Source organism: Esox lucius, chromosome 11 (assembly GCF_011004845.1).
Source record: "Esox lucius isolate fEsoLuc1 chromosome 11, fEsoLuc1.pri, whole genome shotgun sequence".
Taxonomy (NCBI): Eukaryota; Metazoa; Chordata; class Actinopteri; order Esociformes; family Esocidae; genus Esox; species Esox lucius.
In genome coordinates this window covers 42,821,369-42,848,410 of record NC_047579.1, presented here as the reverse complement: position 1 = coordinate 42,848,410, position 27,042 = coordinate 42,821,369, and the positions used below count along the sequence as shown (strand labels likewise).

General features: G+C 43.2%; 3 protein-coding genes across 4 annotated transcripts; 1 reads left to right on the top strand and 2 right to left on the bottom strand.

Moving 5' to 3' along the window:
- Positions 1 to 454: 454 nt before the first annotated feature.
- Positions 455 to 16,433, top strand: mylk5 (myosin, light chain kinase 5). Of its 2 annotated transcripts, none has more exons than XM_013136042.3 (17): positions 455 to 811; positions 4,922 to 5,074; positions 5,602 to 5,754; positions 5,946 to 6,128; positions 8,432 to 8,464; positions 9,947 to 10,071; positions 10,209 to 10,362; positions 10,484 to 10,801; positions 11,134 to 11,224; positions 12,219 to 12,422; positions 12,557 to 12,774; positions 12,917 to 13,040; positions 13,854 to 14,006; positions 14,242 to 14,371; positions 15,201 to 15,288; positions 15,519 to 15,659; positions 15,790 to 16,433. In XM_013136042.3, the coding sequence occupies exons 1-17, from the start codon at positions 652 to 654 to the stop codon at positions 15,993 to 15,995; spliced, it is 2,634 nt and encodes an 877-aa protein (XP_012991496.2). In that variant the 5' UTR covers positions 455 to 651; the 3' UTR covers positions 15,996 to 16,433. The 2 variants fall into 2 exon arrangements, with proteins under 2 accessions (XP_012991496.2, XP_010873139.2); XM_010874837.4 differs by having other exon boundaries at positions 4,919 to 5,074.
- Positions 16,434 to 17,134: 701 nt separating this feature from the next.
- On the bottom strand, positions 17,135 to 19,192 carry LOC105013357 (complement C1q-like protein 3). Its single transcript, XM_010874833.4, has 3 exons — positions 18,884 to 19,192; positions 17,931 to 18,065; positions 17,135 to 17,843 (listed from the first exon to the last, which is right to left on the bottom strand). The coding sequence occupies exons 1-3, from the start codon at positions 19,134 to 19,136 to the stop codon at positions 17,554 to 17,556; spliced, it is 678 nt and encodes a 225-aa protein (XP_010873135.1). The 5' UTR covers positions 19,137 to 19,192; the 3' UTR covers positions 17,135 to 17,553.
- Positions 19,193 to 23,569: 4,377 nt separating this feature from the next.
- Positions 23,570 to 25,797, bottom strand: LOC117595161 (complement C1q-like protein 2). The gene is made up of 3 exons (XM_034294988.1): positions 25,523 to 25,797; positions 24,227 to 24,361; positions 23,570 to 24,014 (listed from the first exon to the last, which is right to left on the bottom strand). Exons 1-3 carry the CDS (start codon positions 25,776 to 25,778, stop codon positions 23,728 to 23,730), a joined length of 678 nt encoding a protein of 225 aa, XP_034150879.1. The 5' UTR covers positions 25,779 to 25,797; the 3' UTR covers positions 23,570 to 23,727.
- Between the last annotated feature and the right edge of the window lie 1,245 nt (positions 25,798 to 27,042).

The following is a 27,042-nucleotide window of genomic DNA, read 5'->3' as shown; positions in this document are numbered from 1 at the left end:
TGAATGTACATCCAGGCATATTGACCACTGATGTGGGAAGGGAATGCCCCCATAGGGCGTAGCTCTAGTCCTAGGTACTGTGGGTTGGCTGGCTCTGGGATTTAAATGGGATTTAAATGAATTATGTGCAGGAGTGGCAGCTGGGATCAATGCTCTCTCCTACGGCTGTGAAATCACATCAGGAACAGAGGTGTAACGCATTCAAAGTTCAGTCATTACTCTGATAAGTGAGCATTCAAACAATGAACGTGAGCTCATCAAATATTTTACAAGGTAACCTTTGGCTCTGTGTGTGTGATGTGTTTATGTGTACATAACACGTGTGTGTGTGGATGTGTGTGTGTGTTTTTTTAGCTGTGGGTTTAGTATACCTATGGGCTGGGTAATGGGTGGGGGTGGGTGTAGATTGTTTGTGACAAAAGTGAAAGGGAGAGATTGGAGGTGGGGCAGAGGGAGAAAGACAGGAGGGGGAGTATGACTTAGAGGAACACCAACAGAGTGTGTCTTAAATGTGAGCACAGACGAGAGGGACAGTAGCGAGAGGCCAACACTGAGAGTCACACGCAGTGAGGGAGAGGAAGTTTGATAAGCTGCTTGGGAAATGACTGTGTAAGTTTATGTTGAATTCTAAGACACTGGTGATCCCTCTCGATGGACATGAGCAGTGACAGCAGCTCCAATAAGCGCTATGTTTCAACCGTCAAGCTGTTCATCCGACAGCCCAGCACTTCCCCTGGGCAGGGTCAAAACGGCCTGGCAGTCAAGACCGCTGCTTCCAGTAGGAATGGGACACAGTCAGCGTTCGTAACAGGTATGAGTGTGCGTGTGTGTGTGTGTGTTTGTGTGTCTCTGTGTGTTTGCGTTGCTACAGTTATGTGGGTGTTGGGGTGGGATTGGTAGATGAGATAAGAGAGAGAACAACTGAATAAGCCCTAAGCACATACCGTAACAAATAATTCTTTAAAGGGAGCATGTTTTTAAAGGGAGCATGTTTGCTGCTTTTTACAGAACAAGTACATTTGTACGATGTTGTGACTCTGCTTTTGTGTTGTGGCTCATTGTTTTCATCCTGTGTATAGTTCCTGTTCAGAACTTTACTGCTTTCCAAAACCAAAGTGAAATAATGCACTGAGATGTCATTTGAATGTTGCAGTAGCAGCAGAACTTGTCTTACATCAATGTGGCATGTGGAGTATATTTCCCGAACTAGCAGTGGCTTTTTGCCCATTTTCTTGAGAAGTGAAGAGTGCAAGAATCTACATGCTCAGCTGTCACAGGACATAAGGAATGTTCTCATCTGATAAGAAACCAGACCAGCTAGTGAGCCTCGTCTCTCTGAAAATACATCAGATAGAGCACCTAAATAAACATTGTGGTGTTAAAACATATGTAAATATTTAAAACATCCGAACATCAGTACATTTGATCAAAATATATTTACTCTCCATTCACTTCTTCTGGACACCAGGAGGTAAATGAACCCCCTGAGGGAATTGCTCATTTCTGGGGAGGTTTTATTGGTGCTTGTCTCACAATTTAGTGTCCGTGTAATATTCGTATTGTCACTAAAGGGCTTGGGAAAAGTCTATGAACACACGTGTCCTCCGAGGCACACAAACCTGCCAGAAAATGTTGACAAGATGGCGCCGTTGAGGGTGTAATTTTGCTACATTCGCAACCGCGTTATGAACCTATAACAGACAGTCACTGTTGGACATCAGAACTGCACTGGAATAGTCTTGTCCGTCCTGAACATCCGCTTCAGCGATCAACCCAGGACACCCTTTGTTGTGGTTACGTGAGCAAGCCCCTGGAAACGATGCAAGCGTGGGAAGCGTGGTGGCGTTTTGGTCCGACTGCGGCTGCTGGGAAACCGTGCTCCTCTCCCAAGCATTCTCTTATCAAACGTCCAGTCACGTGACAGCAAGCTGGACGAACTTAAGAGCAGGCTAGCTTTCCTCTCCCAAGTATTCTCTTAGCGAACGTCCAGTCACTAGACAGCAAGCTGGACCAACTCAGGAGCAGGCTGGTTTTCCTCTCCCAAGTATTCTCTTAGCGAACGTCCAGTCACTAGACAGCAAGCTAGACTAACTTAAGAGCAGGCTAGCTTTCCAGCGGATTGGGGTCTCAACCCCTCTATGTGCAGATGGATCCTGAACTTCCTGACGGGCAGACCCCAGGTGGTGCGGATGGGCAACGCCACCTCCTCCTCACTGACTCTCAGTACTGGCTCCCCCCAGGGCTGTGTGCTGAGCCCACTCCTGTACTCTTTCTTCACCCACGACTGCCTGGCAACCCACGTCTCCAACACAATCGTTAAGTTTGCAGACAACACCACCATCATAGGCCTGATCTCTGACAACGACATAAGGTCACTGACTTTGTGGTGTCAGGATAACAACCACCAGCTCAATATCAACAAAACGAAGGAGATGATTGTGGGTTAGGGGAAGCAGCGGTGGGGAGACCACGCCCCCATACACATCAATGGGTCTTCAGTAGAGAGAGTTCACAACATCAGGTTCCTCTGGGTCAACATCAGTGATGACTTGACCTGGTCTCATCACTCTAACATCTTGTTGAAGGAGGCCAGGAAACGGCTCTTCCTACGCCGATTAAGGAGATTTGGCATGGATTCCAGGATACTTTCCAACTTCTACAGATCAGGTGTAACCTGTCTGGCTGTGTCACCGCCTGGCATGGCAGCTCAACCGCAAAGCACTTCAGAGGGTAATAAAAACAGCAGAGTGCATCTCAAGGTCTGACCTGCCATCCCTGCAGGATCTCTACACAGAGAGGTGTAGGAGGAGGAGCAAACAGATCATTACAGATCCCAGCCACCCATGCCACGGACTGTTTACCAAGCTGACGTCAGGCAGAAGGTACAGGAGTATTCAGTCCAAAACCAACAGGCTACGGGACAGCTTCTTTCCACAGGCTGTAAGGCCGCTCAACTCGGGAACCCATCTTTCCTTCCATCCCTACCATCCATAGTCCATGCACATCTGTCACTTTTACATTGCACTACGGTTGTATAGTTGTATAGTTATTATTAAGGATTTGTGTTTTTGTATAGTGTTATCACTGATTGATTGTGTTATCTATCTTTTTTAATTTTTGTATTATTATTGTTTTTTTTTAACTCCAGGAAAACCAAAACATTTAATTGCCGTAACTTGTTATTGCAAATGACAAATAAACCCTTTGAACAATGATCACTCAACCAGGAAGTTTGCTGGGGCCAAAACTAAACTAATGACCAGAAATAGCTTGCAGGCACCCAACCCGCGTGAGAGAGTCGCTAGAGCGCGATAAGAAAAGTTACCTGGCACCCTAGCCAGGGGCAACGCGAGTCCTATGTGCACCACAGAGTAAAGGTTCCTGTTTACAACTGCCTGGGACACACCGGGCTATAGTACCCAAGGTGCATTGGTGCATTGACTCTACAAACCGTTACACCACTTGGGATTGTGATTGATAACTTCTTGCTGGTTGCTGTGCTCGCAGGGACTTTTCATCCCCAGGCTGATGAGTTCTCATATGGTCATCCTCTCTCCCGTAACTCGGTTTATCTAAAAAAAGCACTCAACCCTGCCCTGTTCTAGCTGAAGTGAAACAGCAACGTTTCACACTGCAATGTTTTAGCTTGAGTCAAACAGCAACATTTTACACTGCATTGTTCCGTGCTGGAGTCAAACAGCAACATTTTACACTGCACTGTTTAAGCTGGAGTCAAACAGCAACATTTTACACTGCACTGTTTAAGCTGGAGTCAAACAGCAACATTTTACACTGCACTGTTTAAGCTGGAGTCAAACAGCAACATTTTACACTGCACTGTTTAAGCTGGAGTCAAACAGCAACATTTTACACTGCACTGTTTAAGCTGGAGTCAAACAGCAACATTTTACACTGCACTGTTTAAGCTGGAGTCAAACAGCAACATTTCTCTGGACTGTTTGCAGAGCTACTGAAGCTTTTGTTCCCTGTTCTCAGTCAAGATGATATGACATCATCACAAGGTCTATAGTTTACCTCTTGTAATAAGTGAATTGAGGTTTGTATTACTTGTTGCTGCTTCTTTTACCTGTGTGCTGCCTTAGGCCTAATGAATGTCTTGGTCAGTTTTCCATCAGGTGACAACTGATGCTGTTATTGTTAATCAGGAAATACATGCTTTTTTAGTTCTTTGGAATACAGGGGTGGTAACATTTCACAAACCCTTTGGTGTGCAGAATATTACCCCATGACAGATCGGTCCCTGGGATTGACAATAGCATCAGGTTAGGCTGTTGTCCATCCATTTCTATTTTTGTGCTTGCAATACACAATATCAGTTTACACACTATCGGTCAGATAGTTTATGATGTGTGCTGCAGCTGTCTTCACAGTGTCGTGGTCTGGTCAGGAAACTCAGAGGAAGTGAGTCAATGTGTTGTTTCCGGCTTATTGTCCTTCATGCATCTGTGTATGTTTAGGCTACATGTGTGCTGCAATGTATCGTGTCTGTGTTCCAGACCATGTAGGAGGTGTGAAAGCCTAGGGTCTTTCTGGTAACAGAGAGAGCTGAGGCCCTAAATGCTCAGCCATGTGGTTAGCACATTATAACAGAGGAAATTGAAATGCGGTCGTGGTAAACAGTGACATTAATGCAAGATGACTGGCCAGTCTGGTTGTTTCGGCAGGCTGCCCCAACCAATTTTTTGTTAGTAGTTATTTTCTGAAGATGTTGAAAAAACAGAGTGGTTGCAGTTACAGCTTAATTAATAGGCAACCAGGGTCCTAAAAAACGCTGTTGAGTGTTGACTGATTATTTTCAGAGAAGTGTACACGCACGGCCAAAGAGACTTGTACGAAGTATTTTCAGATGGTGAAGTGATTATGGTACTCCAGGTACACCTGTGCCCCTGTCCACCAGGAGACGGCAGCCCCTCCCCGGACAACCTCAGAAGAACGGATCCACCCCGGTTCACAGAACCACTGCAGGACTGCTGGGTCGATGAAGGAAGTGACATCAGACTCCGAGGGATAATCACAGGATGTCCGCCGATCAGTGTGTCCTGGTTACATAACGGTGAGCTGGAGACAGGTCACGATATTGGCTGTATGCCATTGGAATTACATTTTACATCAAATTTGAATTGCACATTTCTGCATTGGCTTTTGTGAATAATCAGTGTTCACCATGACATTTTGTCATTCCTAATGGACAAAATTAAGCTGACACACAGCTCATACAGCATCCACCTCAGGGCTGCCCAACCCTGTTCATGGAGAGCTGCCATCCTGTAGGTTCTCTCTCCCATCCTTATCTAGCACACTTTAGTCTAATTATCTGCTGGATGAGAAGCTAAATCCGGTTTGGTCACGTCTGGGGGGAGAACCAACAGGACGGCAGATTTCCAGGAACAGGGTGGGTCAGCCCCTGTGCACAGTGGGTGATCAAAAAGTCAACATCCACAATACTCATGTTTTTGTCCCTACCTGTTTCTCTTTCACATTGACACCATTTCCCCTGACGCAGAAGGACTCACACCCACTGAAACAGAGTACTATTCCTAGTGACCTGAAGTCTGTTTCCTGTGTGCTGTGTCTGAATAGGTGAGACATTGCGTTTCGGAAAGCCCCTCTTTGATGGCAGTGAAGCCAGGCTGGTGGTGAGGGAGTGCCTACCTGAAGATGCAGGCGCCTACACCTGTGTGGCAAAGAATCGAGTGGGCAAGACCTCTAGCAGCGCAGCCGTGTGTGTGAGAGGTAAGACAACAAACAAAAACACACACATTAATGTTGACATTCATTTAGAATTCTATGGAAAAGCATGGAGCTTCTGTCTGCCTGAAAACCAACACAATAACGACTTTCAGTTTTGAGGTTCTGGCTTCTTGTTTTATCCCTTCTGTAACGGGATACGAAACTGACATGGTCCCCTCATGGAAACATTTTAGACTTTGAAACTATCTGTGGAGTCCAAAACACTACTTCGCACACTTCACCTCCTCTCGACACATGCATTATGGAGAGCAGAGGTTCAACATCCCCAGTGTCGCCTGTTAACAACCTCAGTGTCTTCAGACAGTCCAGCTCCCCAACAAGCCCTACCACCCCCAGCCAAGAAGGACCACAAAGAGGTATGATAGACTGTGTCTTAACGACTGAAATCTTATATAATGCCTTACTTAAAGATGCAGACCTGGACTATTTTGAGTTTCAAAAAAAATGTAAACCTCTTTTTTAGGCTGGTTGTGTAATATGTTTGGTTTTATGTGCATAATCTATAAGTAGAATCTCTATTATTTACTCACTAAGTTTAAAAGGCTGTGGTTTTGTTGACAAGAGGCATACATCAGCACACACATGACATAGTACCCAATTTTCAGGGAGCAATTTAGGGTTGACATTGCCACTTGGGTTGACATTTCAACCATTGACAAATTGAAATGACATATGTATGGACAGTGAAGCAATTCAATCGAACCATTACTATGACATTACTGTATAGTTGTTTTTAAATGCAATACTTTTTACACATACTCCACCTTTTAAGGGCACCAAAGGTATTGGGACAACTGACTTGATAAGGGTTTCTGGTTTGCCAGGTGTTTTCCGTCACACCATTTGTGCAAGCGTAAGAAAACTGTCAACTTCTAGTCTTGATTCTAGGCTTTGCATTTTCCTTTAGGGTCTGCAATTGTTGTTTGTCCACATGAGGACCAAAATATATCAATCAATTAAGCCATTTTGAGGCAAAACAATCTGAAACTAAAACCTTAGGCTTTACAAAAACAACCGTTTTGAAGTCCCCAGCGAGCCTGTAATTGCAAACAACCTGATAGGCCGATAAGAAAGAATTTTCAACGTATGTTTACAGTAATAGTAATAGAAAACAGAAAAACCTGTCGGACCGATCAGGAACAGTCTTTAGGAGGTGTGGAGCTGTCAGCCACCACCATGATTGACAGGAGAGCTCAGCAGCAGAATTACAGAGGCTTTGCTTCAAGGTTCAAACCACCATTACTAAAGTTACCTGGCCTTAAGCAGCTAGCAGAGGTCCAGAAAACAAATATTGTGGATAGTTGTGACAGAGATTTACAGAGTGATGCTTAGAGGAAAGTGTGACCAAACAAAAAACAACACACCACCTCACATGTGAAGTATCCTGGGAAATGTTTTGGCTTCAGCATTTATGTATGGCTGCCAATGGAGACTGGATCATTTGTGTGCATTTATGTGTAACTGTTGATGCCAGTTCTGGAAACAGAAACATCTTGTCTGTTAAATGCATGAGAAAATGCCTTCAAACTCACTGGACTGCACGTAATCTTACATCAAGACAATGACACCAAACATACTGCAGTTGCAAATAAGGGACCAAAAGTGGAAGTTCTTGACTGACCAAGTTAATCTCTAGATTTACAGTAAATAGAGAACATGACTTTTATTCGCTGAAGATGAGATACCTCAAAATAAACAACAGCTGAAGATGCAGTACAGGCCTGGCAGAGAATCACCAGGCATGATACCCAGTGTCTCTACGCAACCATATATTAAAAGTTTAAAATATATGATATTATTATGTCCCATTGCTTTTGGTGTCTTGCGATAGGGGGCTATGTATAAAAGGTATTGACATTTCTAACATACGGAACCAATAAAATGTACACAAATACCCTGAAATAAAATCATTGAATCTATACATTCATAGAAATTGTTTGTTTTTAAATTCAAACTTTTGGGGTACAGAGCCAAAATAAGAAAAAAATCATTGACCCAGTTTTTAAAATGTAATTTTTATAGAGGCTACCACTCTTCAAAGCAGGCAGGCTTTTTTCATCCATTCAGAAGCATTTTGTCTAACACACAGGGTTGTTATGAACCCATGTTATTGTAATTTTGGATAAAAGAATATTCCATTAATCACATTGCTGTGTTTAATCAAGGATTGTCTGTGTGAAACTCCCAGCCAGCTGACTGCCTCAGTACCATTTTCCTTTCTGTATTACAATACAGCTTACAATACAGCTCTCTGTTCAGCACCATGTAAGGGAAGAGACATTGTACCTGGTGAACCTTGACAGGCTGTGATGGAGGCTGTGGTGGATCACTTTAATATATAATATTGATGTTTTCATTCAGAAAATAAATGTACAAAGCCCTTAAAACTAAACAAAAATGCTTTTGTATGTAAAAAAAACAAACAAAATAATCCTCATAAGTTGTTAACAAGCCCAAAAAAGGCCTCTTTGGTCTGGAGGCAGCCTGATTAATAACCAATAGTGTCAACTCAATCCCGGTTCAGCAGGGCCGCTCTCCAGCATTAATCAAATACCCTCTTATACATACACACTTTATGGTGAGATAGAGCTTGGCCACTCCCTCCCCTGTAACCCTGCCACTAATCACCTGCACCTGTATGTTCCCTCACTCTCCACAGTCACTCCGAAGAAGAGAGCCTGCTCAGGGACAGGTAAGAGACACTCATCTTTCTCTCTTCTTTCTTCCTCTGTGAGCTGCACCTGTTTTTCTCTCCCTCTGTCGGTCATCCTTCCCTGCAGTCAGCCCATTGTTTCGTTTGGATGGGATTATGCTGGCTTTTCTCTCGTGCTCCCGATGTGAACCCACAGCTTTTCTGGTCCATTGTTGTATTTGTCCACCCTCAGATACTGTGTGGACTGATCCTTTGTACTCATATGTATTGTAAGGGACAAGGGTGCTTCTGCGGTGAGGGACTTTGCTCTGGGTAAGGCTATAGTGTAATTGTTGGAACTGGGTCAGGGTTTTACCAGGTAGGATTGTAACATGACGTGTAGTTCCCTTTAATGCACACCGTTGTGTTTGTCACCTGGTGTTTTTTGTTCTGGTTTATACTGTTCAGTATCAGATGTGTTTAAGAAAGGGAAATGTCCTTACAAGTGTTCCGAAGTTGAATGGAACTCAGTTTGAAACGCAAGTGATGAATGTCAGACTTTGTGAGGCTTCATTGGCATCAGTCAAAAGCATTACATGGAAGGCTTCGTGACATCAGTATCATTCTTATCTCGAGAAGAAGGTTTGTCAGCAGACACCATCTTACTGATTAAACATGTTGCAGCTTTATCATCACGGCTGTAGTCAAATTACAAGGACCATGAAGAGGGCGTGGCCGTCAGTGTTTTGCTCTTAAATGGAGTGATCCTTTGATACTGTATGTCAAGGGTCATGAATAAGTCCTTTGTACCTATATGGTCATACGTAATGCCTAACCAAATGTCTCTATCTTCAGTAATGCTTGATAACAGTCCTGGGAGTAAATTTACATTGAAGATGAGGGCTTGTTTGGTCTGAGTGCTCGAGGAATTTGAACTGGTGGGCGTAGGTGTTTGTAGAACACAGATGGGCTCATAATAACTGTTGTGCTGTAGGTCCATCCTGACTGTTTTCACCTAATACATCATTGGTGTATTCATTATGTCAAACAATGGAAACTATTCACTTTTCAAAAAACGGGGGGAAATAAAACTGAGAGCAGCTGCGTGTATGACCAAACCCAGGGGTCCAGGCAGGGTCACTTGGATGAAAACAAAACCAGAACTGACCCAAAGCAAACAGTAACATTAGGTAGTATGATGTCTTGCTTTTTCTGCTCTCTCTGTTAAGATGCAGAGAGAGGATGGACTGGAGTCATCATTGTATCTGTCCCGTTATAGCGTCTCTGTCAATGTTTTTTTAGTCATGCTTGGCTCTTTAGAGTACACACACACACTTCCACATAGACACTCACTAACCATTCCAACTAACAAAACCGCTCACACACATACACAGTATGCTAACATACAAGTTATTTCAACATGCATTATTTTGCTTTGTGTAACAAAAACATAGGTATTACTGTGGTTACCACAGAAATGATTTTGTTTTGCGCCTTGAGACCTGTGGAGGTCAAAGGCCTGAAGTTGATCCTGTCTTCCAGCCCCAGTCCAGTTTGAGGATCCCCCGTCACACGTTGAGGCACGGCTCGGCGAAACTACCCGTCTGACGTGTGTTTTCACGGGCAGCGCCCCTGTCGCGTCTTGCTGGATAAGAAATAAAGATTTGGTACCAATATCTTTTTTTATACATCTTAGTATGATTTAACCAATTTCATCTGCATTCTTTTCAAGGTGGACGGTGCAGTTTGTTCATGTGTCGGTCTTGCTGTCTCTCTCTTTTTGCCCCGTCTCTTATCTCCCTAGGTTGTAGATGGACCTGATTGGTGGGTGGAGAGCAGCGATCGAAGCAGTACACTAGTAATAGCAAAGCCGGGCCCTGAGCACACAGGACTCTACACTGTCGTAGTACGCGACCGCAAGAGCTCTGCCCAGCATGCCCTCACTCTCTCTGTCTTAGGTAACAACAGAACAGGTCCCAGATGAGTTTTCCTTTGTCTGTCAAACCCTGACCTGTTCTAACCTGTTTCTAATGTGTGACGTGTGGAACTGGCACCTGTCCCACTTCTTCCTGTTCCCAGAGCGACCCCAGCCTCCTGCTTCCTGCCCCCTTGTGTCCCTGCTCTCTATTGCCCCCCTCTGCCTGGTCTTGTCCTGGTCTGGGCCCTGCTACGACGGCGGCAGTGCCGTCCTGGGCTACGTGGTAGAGGTGAGTCAACGCGGCGAGGCGAAGCCTGAGGCCTGGAGGGAGCTCACGGACCAGTGCAGGAGTACCTCTTACAAGGTGCGGTCGGGGATTGAGCCCCGGGGAGTATACCGCTTCCGGGTGAGAGCCTACAACGCCGTGGGGCTGAGTGAGCCCAGCGAAGAGTCCCAGCTGATAAACATGGAGCCGAAAGGTGAGTCTGGTGTGGTTATGGTTGGAGTTGTGTACGGAGAACTTCACGTTTATCTAACTTGTTCACATGGACGTTCGTGTCCTTAGCTGCCGTTCGGAATGCATTATAGCGTGAGTTTACATTACATGTTTGTGTCAGTAGTGTGCATTTGCATCACCAGCTAATTGTTCCTGTACTGTTTTTCTGGTTTTGTATTCTATTTATGATGTGTTTTTATGCATGGCTCGTTTGGATGAGGGCTGACTTAGGTCTTAAATGAAAATGAGGTAGGTGGTGTGATGCACCCAAACCTTTGGGCTGACCACCATATCTTGTCTGTCTGTGATTGGTAGTTGAGCCACTGCCTCTGACGTATGAGAAGGTCACCATTGACTCCACCCACAAGGTCACTGACCACTACAATGTCCTGGAGAAACTGGGAGTGTGAGTATCTTGACATGAGACTCTAACCTAAACACAGATCTTAAAAACAATAAACGCTTCCTCAAACAGATTCTCTGATATGAACAGTTCTTCTTGTTTCATGACCTTATGTTCAGCATGTTTTCCTCTTCTCAGAAATGTAAGAGATGAGCTTGGTCTGGCTTTGACAAAAATGTTTGTTGATTTAGTGGTCAGTCAACAGAGAGAAAGGGGAAAATTCAGACCATGCAAGAAAGAAACTTTCAAATAGAGCATTTAGAGCCCCTGGTCCCAGCAGGCAGGAAATGGTTTAGTTCTCTGACCCACTCTGATATATTAATGTGTATTTATCCTTACCTAGTTATAATTGTCTGTTGCTTTCCCTCATTTCAACTCCCTTAGATATTCATAGTGATTGACAGATTACGTTATGTACCATACTGAAATAATTTCTTAATTCTAGATTTGGAGTTAAGACCCAGTTGACCAGAAAAACCTGCCTGGTCAGGAAAAACCTGAAGAGCCCAGGTTACTTAGTTATTGTTGGGACAGCAACTCTTCCTCTACATTCCTCAGCAGAGCTAGATCAGAGATGTAGTCATTAACCAAACTAATGTTTCAATTGTCAAACATTTTGACAAACAGAAGGGAACGAATACCTGAATTTCCCCAATAGAAACCTGTGTGCCTTTTGCCAAAACAAATGTTTTGCATCGAAAGTGTTATTTTTGGAGGAATGAATGTGTCCCAGATCTCAAGCTATCCCAGATTTAGGAAGTGGGTAATCAGGAGCCTTGATTATTCAAGGGCTGTAGAGCCTGTCTATCACGCCCCACCATGATAATTACGGTCCATGGGGTTGACATGTCTTGGTGAATAACTGTACAAACATCCTTGTAACCAGAGACTGAACACGAGAACGTGTCTCCTCCATCCGTGAATGTAAATATGAACGCAGCTTAACTCTACCAGGGCTTTGTAGTGTGTAAAGCAGTGCAACCATCTTCCTCCACAGAGGGAAGTTTGGCCAGGTGTTCAAACTGACCCACAAGGAAACAGGCCGCGTGTGTGCTGGGAAGTTCTACAAAGGCCGGCGAGCCAAGGAGAGAGAGGCGGCCCGCAAAGAGATCGAGCTGATGAACCTCCTGCACCACCCCAAACTGGTCCAGTGTCTCGGGGCCTACGACCTCAAGCCAGAGATGGTCATGGTCATGGAGTTGTGAGTGTCTCAACCACCACCCCTGACCCCTACATGGAGCTCTGTTTTAGCTAACACATGTCCGGGGTAACTGAAAATAACTCTGTGGAATCTAACCTACAGCTGTATGAACTGTGCTCTTTCTGTGCGGGCAGCATTGCCGGAGGGGAGCTGTTTGAACGCATCGTGGACGACGGCTTCGAGCACACGGAGCCGGCCAGCGTGCGCTACATGCAGCAGATTGTGGAGGGCGTCGGCTACATGCACCAGCAGAGCATCATCCACCTGGACCTCAAGCCGGAGAACATCGTGTGTGTGGACCACACTGGCACGCGCATCAAGATCATTGACTTTGGTCTAGCTAGCAAGCTGGGTGAGTGGGGATCAGGCGGAGGGGTTTGGATGCGGTGGGGCAGTCAGGACTCGCCCTCTTCTCACTGAGGTCATGGGGGTATTTCTCATGGTATGCAGGGGAAGGGGTCCGTTATTACCCTGATGTGCTGCCTCTGTTCCAGACCCCGCCACTCCTCTGAAGGTGATGCACGGTACCCCGGAGTTTGTGGCACCAGAGGTGATCGGCTACGAGCCGGTTGGCTTCGCGACTGACATGTGGAGCATCGGAGTCATCTGCTACATACTGTGAGTAGCAAGGCCACAGGATCACTCTCTACTGTCATCGTCCATTTGACCTTAGTGTTGTGGGACCACCAGGGCTTGTCTTCACAGATGAACTACATCTTTTCTGCCACCTAGTGGCCATACTTCGCTGTTGGAAAGAAAATGTGTGTTTCTGACTTTACTATATAAACGGGACATACATTTTTCAGTGCTGGGGATTTTTTTTGTCCTATAATGTTTACAAAAATTGACAAGGCAGGCTTAAGTGTTAGGAATAGAACAAAATGTATTTTTGGGTTTAAAGTTACAATTAAGGTTAGGATTAGTAAAAGTATTTAAAAGAACTGAATTTGTACCTTTTTCCGGTCCCTGTGAGGCAAAAGTACATTTCCGGCTTTAGGTTTAGGGTCAAACTTTGAATTTATTTTATAGTTAGACTTGGGGTTTCTTTAAGGTCCAGGCGTTGTTGGTTAAGTTTAGGGTTAAGGTTAGACATTACCTCTAGGTTAAGTTTAGGCATAAATGTTACTTTATTGAGGTTAAGGTTAGGGTTAGGTTTAGGGTTAAGATTAGAGCAAGGGAACATGCAATTTCTATTTTCTGGTCCCCATGAGTGTAGCTGTACAAACGTGTGTGTGTGTGTGTGTGTGTGTGTGTGTGTGTGTGTGTGTGTGTGTGTGTGTGTGTGTGTGTGTGTGTGTGTGTGTGTGTGTGTGTGTGTGTGTGTGTGTGTGTGTGTGTGTGTGTGTGTGTGTGTGTGTGTGTGTGTGTGTGGTGTGTGTGTGTGTGTGTGTGTGTGTGTGTGTGTGTGTGTGTGTGTGTGTGTGTGTGTAGACTGAGTGGTGAGTCTCCTTTCCAGGGTAACAGCGAGGAAGAGACTCTGGCCCTGGTCACCCGTGCTCAATGGGAGTTTGATGAGGAAAGCTTTGAGGAGATCACTGACCAGGCCAAAGACTTCATAAGCTCCCTGCTCAACAAGGAACCAAGGTCTGGGACGGCACTATATACACTATGGGGCAATTTCACACACAGATGTAATCGAGTCCAGGGCAAAAAAAGTCTAGGGCATCTCAAATCTGTCTGTGAAGACCGGACCTATACGCCATCTGAACCATTAGTCACTCATTAACTCCACAGATGCCTTATTCATGACCACTAAACAATTAATGTAGTTGTGATTTTGAGCCGGTTTAAAAGAATGACAATGCTCTTTCCCACCCAGGCGTAGGATGTCCTGTGAAGAGGCTCTGGTCCATTCCTGGATAGCCGAGCCCATCTCAGCAGACCCCAGCACCACCAAGTGTCTCTCTAAGGAGAAGATGAAGAAGTACCTGGCCAAGCAGAAGTGGAAGGTTGGTAGTTGGTTCCCCTTCAACCTTGTATTTCGCAAGTGTTGTGCTGTTCATCGCCCTCCATTAATCAGAATCAGAAGGGTTTTATTACCAAGTAGGTTTCACAACAAACTAGGAATTTGTTCTGGTCCGTTAGAGCAGCTGTTTATAGAAAAGAAATAAAACCAAATAAGAATAAGTATGGTAGACTGAGCATAAAAACAATTGACTGAGCAATAATAAATTACTAAAAATATAATTACTAAAAAAGTATTAATAATAATTAGTATTAGTCTGGCTGACACCAGTTCCTTGTGTAGTCAGTTGGGTTGAGGGAATAGTGTTTATCTTAAATGGGAAATATGTATATACATTTAGTGAGCAGAAGTCATTTGGCTTCTGTTATCCAAGTGGAAATCAGCATTTCGCATGCAACCAGAAATAATCCACTAATAAAGCACATTTTTATAGAATGGAAGGGAAGTTGATACCAAAGAGTTAATGTACCATTGTAAATGCCTGACATACCAAGAGTGTCACAGACTTGGCTCTAACAGACTATTAGGGGAAATGCATTTTTGAGGGAGCAATCCCTGTTTTCAGGCCAGTAGAGAAGCTTCCTGACAAATCCCTCAGTTAACACAATAGCTTGATCCTCAACAGGATGCAACAGAGTTCTCACCCCCTCCACATTCTTAGGAAACAAACCAGTTTAGGCTAATAGCAAGATCTTAATTCTGTGTGTGTGAGACGCATGTAATCATATTACAACATAAATAAATCTACTTGTCGCTCCTTTAACTGAATAGATGTGATGTGTTCTCTGATTGTCTCTGTGTATGTCCTGTAGAAAACCGGGAAGGCCCTGCTGGCACTGAAGAGGATGGCTCTGCTGTCTAAATCCGATGGGCCTGGCTTTCTCACCAGCCCTACAGAAGGTTAGACCTTCCCCCATACCTTCACAGCATGACACATCCAAAGCAATCCAAGTCAGTTTCATTCATATTCTAGTCCCCTAACCTGAACGTCTGCCTTGTGCTAGATGAGCCTAGGACCCTGTTCAACCGGACGGGATGCTGTACTCACTGTAGATTAACTTGGTTTCAGGCTGGTTGACCTGGCTATAACTGCTGCTGTGACCTCTGACCCTCTGCTTGACCCCTGACAGACAGTCCACTCAGCCCAGAGGCGGAGCAGGCCCTTCAGTCCTTAGAGGTCAAACTCCAGGAGGCGCCCAGTTTCTCCCTGACCCTAACGGACCAGACAGTCCCTGTGGGCTCCACAGCCCGCCTCTCCTGTCACCTCACAGGTAGATAATGTTAGACTGCATTGCAATATAGACCGGTTCCTACTGTATAGCATTGCATTAACCTACAGACAGTTTCGTAGAGCATTTGTTGTTGCGTATGTCCTCATCCAGCCCCTCTTTCTCCTGGAAGGGTACCCTGATCCAGAGGCGGTGTGGTTTAGGGGTGAAGAGCCAGTGGAGGAGTGTTCCCGGGTGCAGATAGTGTATGAGGAGGATGGGCTCTGCACCCTGGTTTTGACCAAAGTGGTGTCACAGGATTCTGGTGTTTACACCTGCAAGGCCACAAACAACCAGGGGGAGGCGCTGTGCTCAGCCAAACTAATTGTGAAGAATTAGAACTGTGAACACATTGAAATGGAGAGACGGCATGATATCCATATGTCTGTGTTTGTGAACTTTGTTTAAACATTCAAGGCAATCCCTGAACCACTTCACTTCGTACATTACTCCTGTGAAACAGCTCTGCTTCAAGTCCTAATAACTTGGGATGTCTGCACTGTTTTTAACATAACCATCCTGTGAAATAAGGCTACTGGGCATGTAGTATTTTTGTTATAAATATTTGTGAGTGCATTTTGGTTACTAAAAGTTTAGCACATTTAAGTTCAATGAATATGCGTTGTATCTTAAGTTTGGAAGACATTTCTCAAAAAACCATCTTCATGTTGCCTATTCGAACCTAGCTCAGCTGACGTAAAGGAAACACCTGTAAATCCTTTTAAGTTATGTTGACCAGAATGGTAAAGAGAATGTGTACAGCACTGTTCAACCAAATGTGTAGGAGTTAAGTGTCATCTTGTTAACATTCCAGGGGCCAAACTCACGTCAAAGACTTTGCCTCCTCTAAAAACTGGAAAATCCAGTGATAAGGGACCCGACTGAATGCCTCCCTTCAAATAGGGCCAACAATGTCTTTACCGTTTTCCAATGGTCCTGGCTGGCGATATGTTATGGCTTCATGTTCAGTTGGGAGAACTGTTCTCATGAGTGTTGTCTGTTACATTGTCACGTTGGGAAAATAATGACCTATTTGCTGTTGCTCATCGCTCTAGAGAACTTGTAATTGGTTCCCATGTAGCTCACTTGGAAGTTGGCACTTGATTCCCATGGTGGACCAGTAAAAAACAGCTTGAAAATGCACAAACTCACTGTTGTAATTTTTGGATGGGGGCTTCTGCTGAATTACATAAAAGCTAATGATAAAAAAAGCAGTTAGAACATCTGACCAGTTACTTAAAGGTTGGATAATCAGATCCCTGAGCTGGTAAAGTGAAACTTTTCTTGTAATGTCTCTGAGCAAGACAGTTAACTTGAATCACTTATCGTGAAAGCTCTCTCCACCTTCAATTCACTGGGTTTCAGATCAAATGACGGAAGCTCTCCGTTTTGATTTGAAGCTCTCGGACAGTCTGTTCCCAACAAAAACTCTAAACTTCATCTTCTGTTATTTGTGGCTGTTATGTTTGATATGAATGTTGGTGTGTGCACACACACAGACAGCTATTTTATTGGCCAAAGAAGTGTCCACCAGATGACAGTATACAATCATAAAAAATATGAATCTGAAAATTACAAGCACAAATATCAAACACTTAAGACATTGTAATCTCACAACATTCACCATAATTGGAGGAGAGCACTTGTTGGGTGTGTTTTATTTACACTTTTGTAACTTGTCGGTTTGAAAATGAAGCAAAACATTATTTGAATGGAACATAGAGTTTTATTTCTACATTACATTATAATTATCTAACAGTTTGGCTTCTGGTGAATAAGCAGACATGAAGAATTTCACTATAAAACATAGAAGCATCAAATTTTATTCTAACCACAACTGGTATGAAAGCAAGCACTTCTATTTAACTTTTTTAGCTGTTTAACATGTTGCCACGATTTACATGGCGAAGAGCAGGAAGCCACTAAAGGTGGTCAAGTACAGGTTGCTGTCCTCATAGACCAGCTTCTTAGCCCACAACTCAACATAGACATTATCGCCCACCTCCAGGGAAATGACCACTGCATTGCTGCCACTGTCATTGGTATCAGTTGATCCATGGTCCCAGACAGTTGCCAGGCTCTGACCGTTTTTGGTGAGGCTCACCACAGAACTAGGAGGGTTAGCTTGATTATTCATCGTGGTGAAACGGAAATAGTACATCCCTTTCACTGTGGCTGTGAATATACCTGTAGGGACACGGCCTTCGTTTCAGAACACAGAAAAATATGATTCAACTCGCACACTCAATGAACACATCTAAAGCACTATACTACCTGTGGCTGGGTTGTAACAGTTGCCGGTGTTTGAGAAGACCTTCTTGTACTGAAGAGGAGTGTTGATGTGGAAAGGTCCAGTGTCCCCGTTGCCTGACTCTCGGAGGGCAGCAGAGAAGGCCACTTTAGGCTGGCCTGAGAGAGAAAGATTATCTATGTTTTAGCAGTACACACAAGGGTGTGTGATATATGGCCAACATACCATGGTCAAGAGCTGTTCTTACCAACCGTACCCCTCAGGAATTACTTCTATATGAACTAATTTGAACACTGCAATTACATTCGGTTTGAACACAGATCTGTGGAATTACATTTACTCTTAACATATCCTAGTGCTGTTGCTCTTTAATGTTCACTATTATGTTGGTCCTTAATGTAATGGATTCCAACTGCAAAACGCCTAAACAACACCATTACCCAACAAAACATTTATTGTCTCTAGCTTTAATCGAACTCGCAACCATTGGATCAAAATTCGGTTGCCCACCATCCCCGACCACTACGCCCTTACAAACAGACACCTTATTATACAACTCTGGTTCCAAAATCTTGGGATGCTATTTTCTATTGAGTATTGAGTAGTGTTTATGTGTTTTGCACATCATTGCATTCTGTTTTTATTTACATTTTACGCTGCATCCCAGTCTTTTTGGAAATGGGGTTGTACTGTTAAAATGTTCATAACTGCCCTTGGCAGCTGGTTTCTGATGGTCTGTAAATGTCTTATTTTCATATGTTGACACTGAATGTAATAAGTAATTAATGAGAGCAACAGCACTGTGAAATGTTAATAGCAAATGTAATTCCACAAATGTATGTTCATACTGAACATAATCGCGGTTTACACTTTACATTAGTTGCATATTAATAATTCCTGCAATGATTTGTTAGTTCTCACAAACATTCAGGCTGCATCTTTTAGTAGAGAATAATTAGTGAGAGCACTACATTACCTCCAATAATTTGCTTCAGCTCCTCCACTTCCTTCTCGCTGGTTTGTAACCTGGTCTCCATGAGTCTCAGGTTATCCCCCATAGTTCCCTGTTTCTCCACCATGGTTCCTAGTTTCTCTCCAATAGATACTAGTTCTTTTGCCAGGGAACAAGTGTCAGATAGACAGCAGGTTTTCTGGTTGTCATTGTTTCCCTGAGCCTGGGTCACATACAGACCGTAGCAGACAACCAGCAAAAAGACCGAAAGACCCATCACTCTTAAAGATTTTTCAAAATGTTTCCCTCCAGCATGGTTCTGGATTGTTTCTCAGACTCTTTATATTATGCACTTGTCAAACATTGCACAATATTTTGGTTACATTTGGATGGTCAACAGAGAAAAACTGCTAACTTGTGCCAACAGGAAGATTTACAGATTTATTTTATCATTACCTTATGAGGCAATCCTAAAGCATGCCAACCTCTGGCCAGGGAGCAGCTGCACTGATGTCTCCTCATAAAACAAGCAAACAGTTATGCAAGTGCAGCAAGTGCAGTTCTACAAACTCCTCAGACCAATAAAATTGCCCCAGAGGCCTCTGCTTTTTCTCACCTCTGCCCTCAGCCGTGCTTTGTGTCCGGGTGTCAGTTGGATATGGCTTAGCTCAGAGGTAGGCAACGACTGTCCTGGTGGGTCATCTTGTCATGTGAGTTCAGGCAATGCTGATTCAGACTGGCAAGAGCAAACGGCTGACTGATGCGTGTGGCCTGAGGTTCAGAGAAACCCTGTGGTCTTAGCAGTCTCCTGTGAGATGCGACCCAATGTCCATGTTACACTTCACATTTTATTAGGGAGTCCACACAGTGTTGGAAGTCGCACCTAAGGAGTCCAGGTTAATGATTTGAACCTGTAATCAAATGACCAGTTTTAATTGTGAGCGAGAATCACACTATCTTGTAGACTGTTTAATAATCATTGGGTAATTTACAGGTAAATTCGGTTACCGGCATCAAGGCAGTTAGGCTGTGAAAATGTGTTAGATAACATTTTAAATCACAGTGGCTAGGAGAAACTCTCTGGAGATATCGGAACCTAGGAAAAAACCTAGAGTCAGGGAGCAATCCCTGTTTTCAGGCCAGTAGAGATCAATCAATCAATACATTTTTATTTATAAAGCCCTTTTTACAACAGCAGTTGTCACAAAGTGATTTTACAGAGACACCCAGCCTTAAACCCCAAGGAGCAAACAACAGTAGTGTTGAATTTCAGTGGCTAGGAAAAATTCCCTAGAAGGCAACATTTTAGGAAGAAACCTAGAGAGGCTCAGAGGGTCAAAGTCCTCTTCTGGCTGTGCCGGGTGAGATATTAGGAGTCCAATTGGAATAATTAATAAATGTATCTGGGCTAAATCCAGAGTCTATTTAAAATTAGACTAGGCCAGAAGTATGACCAGATGGACAACGAAAGGGACAGCAACGGGCCCCCCAAACCAGGTACTCCCCTGGTGTGGACCAGGACCTCATGTCCTCCTAAAGTTTAAAACGGGAGAAGACTGGGAAAATTCAGAAAATGCATTAATCATATCAACAACGATGTATAGTGGAGAAGGAGAACTTTGTGGGGAAGGAGAACTGATCCAATCCCCCAGCACAATAGTATAGCAGCGTTAGACCTAGGAACTGAGACGGGGGGGTCCGGCGACACTGTGGCCCTACCCGGGGGAGGCCCCGGACAGGGCCCAACAGGCAGGAAATCAATCCACCCCCATTGCCAGGCATCAACCAAAGGGACACCCACCAACCGCAAACACCCTGAATGAGGGCCGAGTATTGCCAGCAGAATACAGCCCAATTGCACAAGTGCGCAACAGAGAGACAACAACAAGCCAGTGACTCTTCCCCCGAAAGGCATTGGAGAGAGGGCATCCCAGTGGCGACGAGAGCCCACCTGGCAAGACAGTAAGGGTGGACAGTATCAAGACTACTGGTCAACTTCACGCCCCCTGGCCAGGGTACACCTAATTATAAACCGTGCTGTAGAGATTAGTTTTTAGTAGACACTTGAAAGTTTGCACTGAGTTTGCATTTCTAACCTTTATTGGCAGATCATTCCACAGGAGTGGAGCTCTATGAGAAAAGGCCCTGCCTCCGGCTGTTTCTTTAGAAATTCTAGGTACAATTAAAATGCCTGCATCTTGCGATCGTAGGTTACATGTAGGTATGTATGGCTGGATCATTTCAGCAAAGTAAGTAGGAGAAAGTCCATGTATTAATTTATAGGTTAACAATAAAACCTTAAAATCAGCCTTGACCCTAACAGGCAGCCAGTGTAAGGACGCTAGGACAAGCTTCCCGACAAATCCCCCAGTTAACACAATAGCTTGATCATCAACAGGATGCAAAAGTTTCCTCCATCTCCACATTCCTAAGACATTAACCGGTTAACCCATTCGAGTCTATCATCACGCGGGCTTGACTGAATTTGATGTAATTAACCTTGTATGTTCAGCAGAATCTTGCGAAATCGGGTGACATAAACAATTACGGTAAATGAATTAGATGAGGTGCTCCGCTGAACCGTTTGTGACCCAAACGTGTAAAATACCTCAATTGAAAGGTGAGAGCCAGGGGGAGTGTTTACCCTGCATTCACACTGCTCTCGAAAATAAGATAGCCAAGCATCGCCCATAGTCAGGCTTGCCATATTTTAGCGAAAGTATACCAAACAATCACCCGTGGTCTCCACAAAAACCAACACAAATGCTATTTTTATTATACATACCCTTTCTGTAAATCAACCCAGCCAAGCCCATTTTTGCCCGCACTCTATCATTAGTTATAGCCCAATTGGGTGTGAAACCTCCCAATCTGCCAACAGTGCCAGGAGTAGCTTGTTTGTCGGCGTGTTTGTGGGCATGTGTGGAGCTTACTCGTATCATAACGTACACAAAACCCAGTGATTAGTCAGTCCCCAGCAATTAGCTGCGGATGCATTTCCAAGTTGGGAATAGTTTAACTTTTTTTTCACCTCCCACGCTAGCCAAGTTTGCCCTTCATTTAAATTAAATGAGCTAGTAAATCATTAAACAAAACGTTTTATGGAAAACATTTTGCAGAATCTGCTTTCATGCACCATATCGCTAAAAGCTTTTTTTTTTATTGTCATATCAAATCATTTAAAAATATTTTTCTTGGAAAAGCAACAAACATCTTACAATTCCATATAAAAATTCAAAATCATCTATGCAAAATTCATCTTAAAACAATTGCATATGTTAACTTTGTACTCATGGACCTGTATGTATTTAACTAGTTGCATGATTTACATGGTGAAGAGCAGGAACCCACTGAAGGTGTTGTAGTGCAGGGTGTCATCATAGATCAGCCTGTTAGCCTGCAACTCAACATAGACCTGATCTCCCAGCTCCAGGGGAATGACCACTGCATTGCTGCCACTGTCGTGGGAATCATTTCCTGCAGTGTCCCAGACAGACACCAGCCTCTGGCCGTTCTTGGTGAGACACACTGCTGAATTGGGAGGGTTACCCTGGTTGTTCATCATGGTGAAACGGAAATAGTACATCCCTTTTACCGTGGCTGTGAAGACACCTGTAGGGACACGGTTATAGTATAATACACGTGCTGGTCATACAATTTGAATATCATCAAAAAGTTTATTTATTTCAGTAATTCCATTCCAAAAGTGAACCTTGTATAATGTATCCATTCATTCCACACAGACTGATATATTTCAAGAATTTATTTTAATGTTGATGATTATAACCGACAACTAATGAAAATCCCAAATTCAGTATCTCAGAAAATTTGAAATTACTTAAGACCAATAAAAAAAAAGGATTTTTAGGAATGTTGGCCAACTGAAAAGTATGAACATGAAAAGTATGAGCATGTACAGCGCTCAAAACTTAGTTGGTGCTCCTTTTGCCTGAATTACTGCAGCAATGTGGCGTGGCATGGAGTCGATCAGTCTGTGGTACTGCTCAGGTGTTATGAGAGCCCAGGTTGCTCTGATGGTGGCCTTCAGTTCTTCTGCATTGTTGGGTCTGGCGTATCGCATCTTCCTCTTCACAATACCCCATAGATTTTCTATAGGGTTAAAGTCAGGCGAGTTTGCTGGTCAATTAAGGACAGGGATACCACTCAGCAGCAGTACAGTCCTCTCCCAGGCAAGACGCTTCTGATGCTGTGTCTTGTTCAAGAGTGGCTTGACACAAGGAATCTGACAGCTGAAACCCATGTCTTGCATACGTCTGTGCGTGGTGGTTCTTGAAGCCCTGACTTCAGCTGCAGTCCACTCTTTGTGAATCTCCCCCACATTTTTGAATGGGTTTTGTTTCACAATCCTCTCCAGGGTGCGGTTATCCCTATTGCTTGTACACTTTTTTTCTACCACATCTTTTCCTTCCCTTCGCCTCACTATTAATGTGCTTGGAGACAGAGCTCTGTGAACAGCCAGCCTCTTTAGCTATGACCTTTTGTGTCTTGCCCTCCTTGTGCAAGGTGTCAATGGTCGTCTTTTGGACAGCTGTCAAGTCAGCAGTCTTCCCCATGATTGTGTAGCCTAAAGAACTAGACTGAGAGACCATTTAAAGGCCTTTGCAGGTGTTTTGGGTTAATTAGCTGATTAGAGTGTGGCACCAGGTGTCTTCAATATTGAACCTTTTCACAATATTCAAATTTTCAGTCATATCAAATCATTTAAAAATATTTTTCTTGGAAAAGCAACAAACATCTTACAATTCCATATAAAAATTCAAAATCATCTATGCAAAATTCATCTTAAAACAATTGCATATGTTAACTTTGTACTCATGGACCTGTATGTATTTAACTAGTTGCATGATTTACATGGTGAAGAGCAGGAACCCACTGAAGGTGTTGTAGTGCAGGGTGTCATCATAGATCAGCCTGTTAGCCTGCAACTCAACATAGACCTGATCTCCCAGCTCCAGGGGAATGACCACTGCATTGCTGCCACTGTCGTGGGAATCATTTCCTGCAGTGTCCCAGACAGACACCAGCCTCTGGCCGTTCTTGGTGAGACACACTGCTGAACTGGGAGGGTTACCCTGGTTGTTCATCATGGTGAAACGGAAATAGTACATCCCTTTTACCGTGGCTGTGAAGACACCTGTAGGGACACGGTTATAGTTTCAAAACCCAGATCAATACAAAACAATGACATTTATCTTTTTATCCTTGAAGGGGACTGAATCTAGTACTGATCCAAGTTGTAAAACCAGGATAACACTCACCTGTGGCTGGGTTGTAACAGTTGTAAAACCAGGATAACACTCACCTGTGGCTGGGTTGTAACAGTTGTAAAACCAGGATAACACTCACCTGTGGCTGGGTTGTAACAGTTGTCGGTGTTTGAGAAGACCTTCTTGTACTGAAGAGGAGTGTTGGTGTTGAAAGGTCCAGTGTCCCCAGAACCTGACTCTCTGAAGGCAGCAGAGAAGGCCACCTTAGGCTGGCCTGAGAGGGATAAATAAATGATTATTGTACACATAATTTAGTAATAAGGCATGAGGGGGTGCATTGTCATTATGTTCTAATGCACAGCATAGTGTGGATTGTCCAGAGACAGCACTTATTCTCTGTATTTTGATGATATACCATAAAGCCCTATTTGCTAGGAACTGACTTTAACTCATTACTAAACTACAGGCAAATGAGAAAAAGTCAAGTTGTAATCTCACTTTGTCACCCGTGAGTTGAGTATAAGAAGACTAATCTGTAGCTGAAATTGAACCATGGTGCTAAAGTGTATTTTACCAACATCTCAGGATCTTCATTAACATTATCTTTCAAATGAAAAGAACAATTTTGTTAGGACTCATGCATTTTCACTGTTGTGAATTGTAAGACAGAGATCTGTGATTTGATTGTAAGTAATTCTGGAGAAAAGCTTTATTTCTCATCAGTTGAATAATAAAAGTATTGAAATACCAGATATTCCTAAAATGTTTCTAAAATGTAAAATATAGGATAATCCCCATATAACAATACACTACACTGCATTACCTCCAGTTCTCTTCAGCTCCCCCACTTCCTTCTCGCTGGTTTGTAACCTGGTCTCCATGAGTCTCAGGTTATAGTTTTTTTTAGCATCACAGAACTTTTCCAGTCTGTTGTTTCCTCTGTCCCAACATTTTCCAAACATGATGCTGGCATCAAATCGGGCATGTAATTCTCAAAATTGGACATCAAAGTGGGCATATACTTTTCAAGAAACAATAAAATGTCTCAGTTAACATATTTGATATGTTGTCTTTGTATGATTCTATTGAATATAGTGTTTAAATGATTGGCACATCATTGCGTTCTGTTTTTATTTACATTTTACGCTGCGTTCCAGCCTTTTTGAGAATGGGGTTGTACCAGCCACCCCTGGCGGCTGGTTTCTGATGGTCGGTAAATGTTACTTTTCATATGTTGACACTGAATGTAATAATAAGTCATTAAGGAGTAACAGTGCTGGGAAATGTTAATAGCGAATGTAATTCCACCAATTTATGTTCGTACTGGTTTGCTCATTAGTTGCATATTAATAATTCCTGCAATGATTTGTTGGTTCTCACAAACATTCAGGCTGCATCTAATAGTAGAGAATAAGTAGTGAGAGCACTACATTACCTCCAGTTAATCTCTTCAGCTCCTCCACTTCCTTCTCACTGGTTTGTAACCTGGTCTCCATGAGTCTCAGGTTATCCCCCATAGTTCCCTGTTTCTCCACCATGGTTCCTAGTTTCTCTCCAATAGATACTAGTTCTTTTGCCAGGGAACAAGTGTCAGATAGACAGCAGGTTTTCTGGTTGTCATTGTTTCCCTGAGCCTGGGTCCCAGACAGACAACAACAGAGTGCCAGCATGAATACTGTAACATCCTTCATTTCGAAACTGTTCTTGCAGTATGGTTCTCTCAGGTTTTAACGCAATGTTCCTCTTCATTTATATTTCATCCTCTTCAGAAAGTAGGAACTAATGTTTTCCTGTTCAGGTCATGGACAGAGAAAGTTTGATAGTCTTTATCATTCGGGCAGCAGCCCTTCCTGCAGATCTGTAGTAATCAAAGCTCCTCAGATGGAGGAAATGGGCCTGGTCTGGAGCCATGAAAATACAGCCAGCCTGGCTTTTTTGACATATATGTGACCAACTGAGAACTATCTGTATTTCCAGTCATTTGATATTCATAGATCAGGGCACAATGAATTCATTTGAATTGACTGATTTCATTTGGACTGTAGCTCAATAAAATCTAAGAAATATCTGCATGTTCCATTTATATTTTTGTTTAGTGCAGTAGTGTTTCCTTTTCCCAGAAAGCTATGCTCTTTGGTGTCAAGCCTTACATACTTCAAAAATACTTCAAACGTACAAATATGATAACATAATGCTCTGAAAAATATTAAGAGACCACAGCACCTTTTTCTTTCCTTCCCAAAAAAGTTGAAAAGGAAAGTTTTGAGTGAGGAACAGAAGCGTTTAATTTGCATTGGTCTCTTAATTTTAACCCTTCTGATCCTCACTCAAAACCAGAGATGTATAATAGGAATGTTTTCTTTTTACAGAAGAGTGAACCATTACATATTGCCTCTCAAAAAGTATTCACCCCTCTTTTTGTGTGTGATAACATGAAATTTAAAAGGATTTGGTCTGGATTTCTTTCCTCTGATCAACACAGAAATAAGAAAATAATGAAATAATGCCAGTGAAAAAAAAAATCTGTTATATATTTTTTAAATTAATTAAATGTAAAACCTGGGAACTATCCTTCATAGCTCCCAGTTTCTCTCCAATAGATATCAGATCCCTCATCAGGCAACCAGAATCTAATTTGCAACTTGTTTTTTGTAATGGTTGGACAGTAGCCTAGTGCCACTCCAGGCCCTTAAATTACACATACATTTCATTCTAAAATGAATTTTCTTATAAAACCCTTTTGTGTTATATGGCTCTGGATTGTTTCTCAGCCAAGTCTTCCTCTTTCACTGTACACTTGTCACTTTCTTTGTTAACAGATACAGAAAAGAATGACTTGCCGATATTGCAAATAAATAATAATAATGCCAATACATTCTAAACACCAATGCACACTCATTTCTATTCAATCTGAATTTGACATTACCAGTCTCAGCCTAATTCATCTTCACAGAC

Excerpts from the sequence above, each read along its gene's own strand:
- mylk5 (XM_010874837.4), top strand. The coding sequence starts at position 652 with ATGGACATGAGCAGTGACAGCAGCTCCAATAAGCGCTATGTTTCAACC. Across the intron at positions 812-4,918 it reads ACAGTCAGCGTTCGTAACAG|GAGACGGCAGCCCCTCCCCG; the intron begins GTATGAGTGTGC and ends CCTGTCCACCAG. Across the intron at positions 5,755-5,945 it reads CGCAGCCGTGTGTGTGAGAG|ACTTTGAAACTATCTGTGGA; the intron begins GTAAGACAACAA and ends GAAACATTTTAG.
- LOC105013357 (XM_010874833.4), bottom strand. The coding sequence starts at position 19,136 with ATGGGTCTTTCGGTCTTTTTGCTGGTTGTCTGCTACGGTCTGTATGTG. Across the intron at positions 18,066-18,883 it reads GCTGAAGCAAATTATTGGAG|GCCAGCCTAAAGTGGCCTTC; the intron begins GTAATGTAGTGC and ends TTTCTCTCTCAG. Across the intron at positions 17,844-17,930 it reads CTGTTACAACCCAGCCACAG|GTATATTCACAGCCACAGTG; the intron begins GTAGTATAGTGC and ends GTGTCCCTACAG.
- LOC117595161 (XM_034294988.1), bottom strand. The coding sequence starts at position 25,778 with ATGAAGGATGTTACAGTATTCATGCTGGCACTCTGTTGTTGTCTGTCT. Across the intron at positions 24,362-25,522 it reads GCTGAAGAGATTAACTGGAG|GCCAGCCTAAGGTGGCCTTC; the intron begins GTAATGTAGTGC and ends TATCCCTCTCAG. Across the intron at positions 24,015-24,226 it reads CTGTTACAACCCAGCCACAG|GTGTCTTCACAGCCACGGTA; the intron begins GTGAGTGTTATC and ends GTGTCCCTACAG.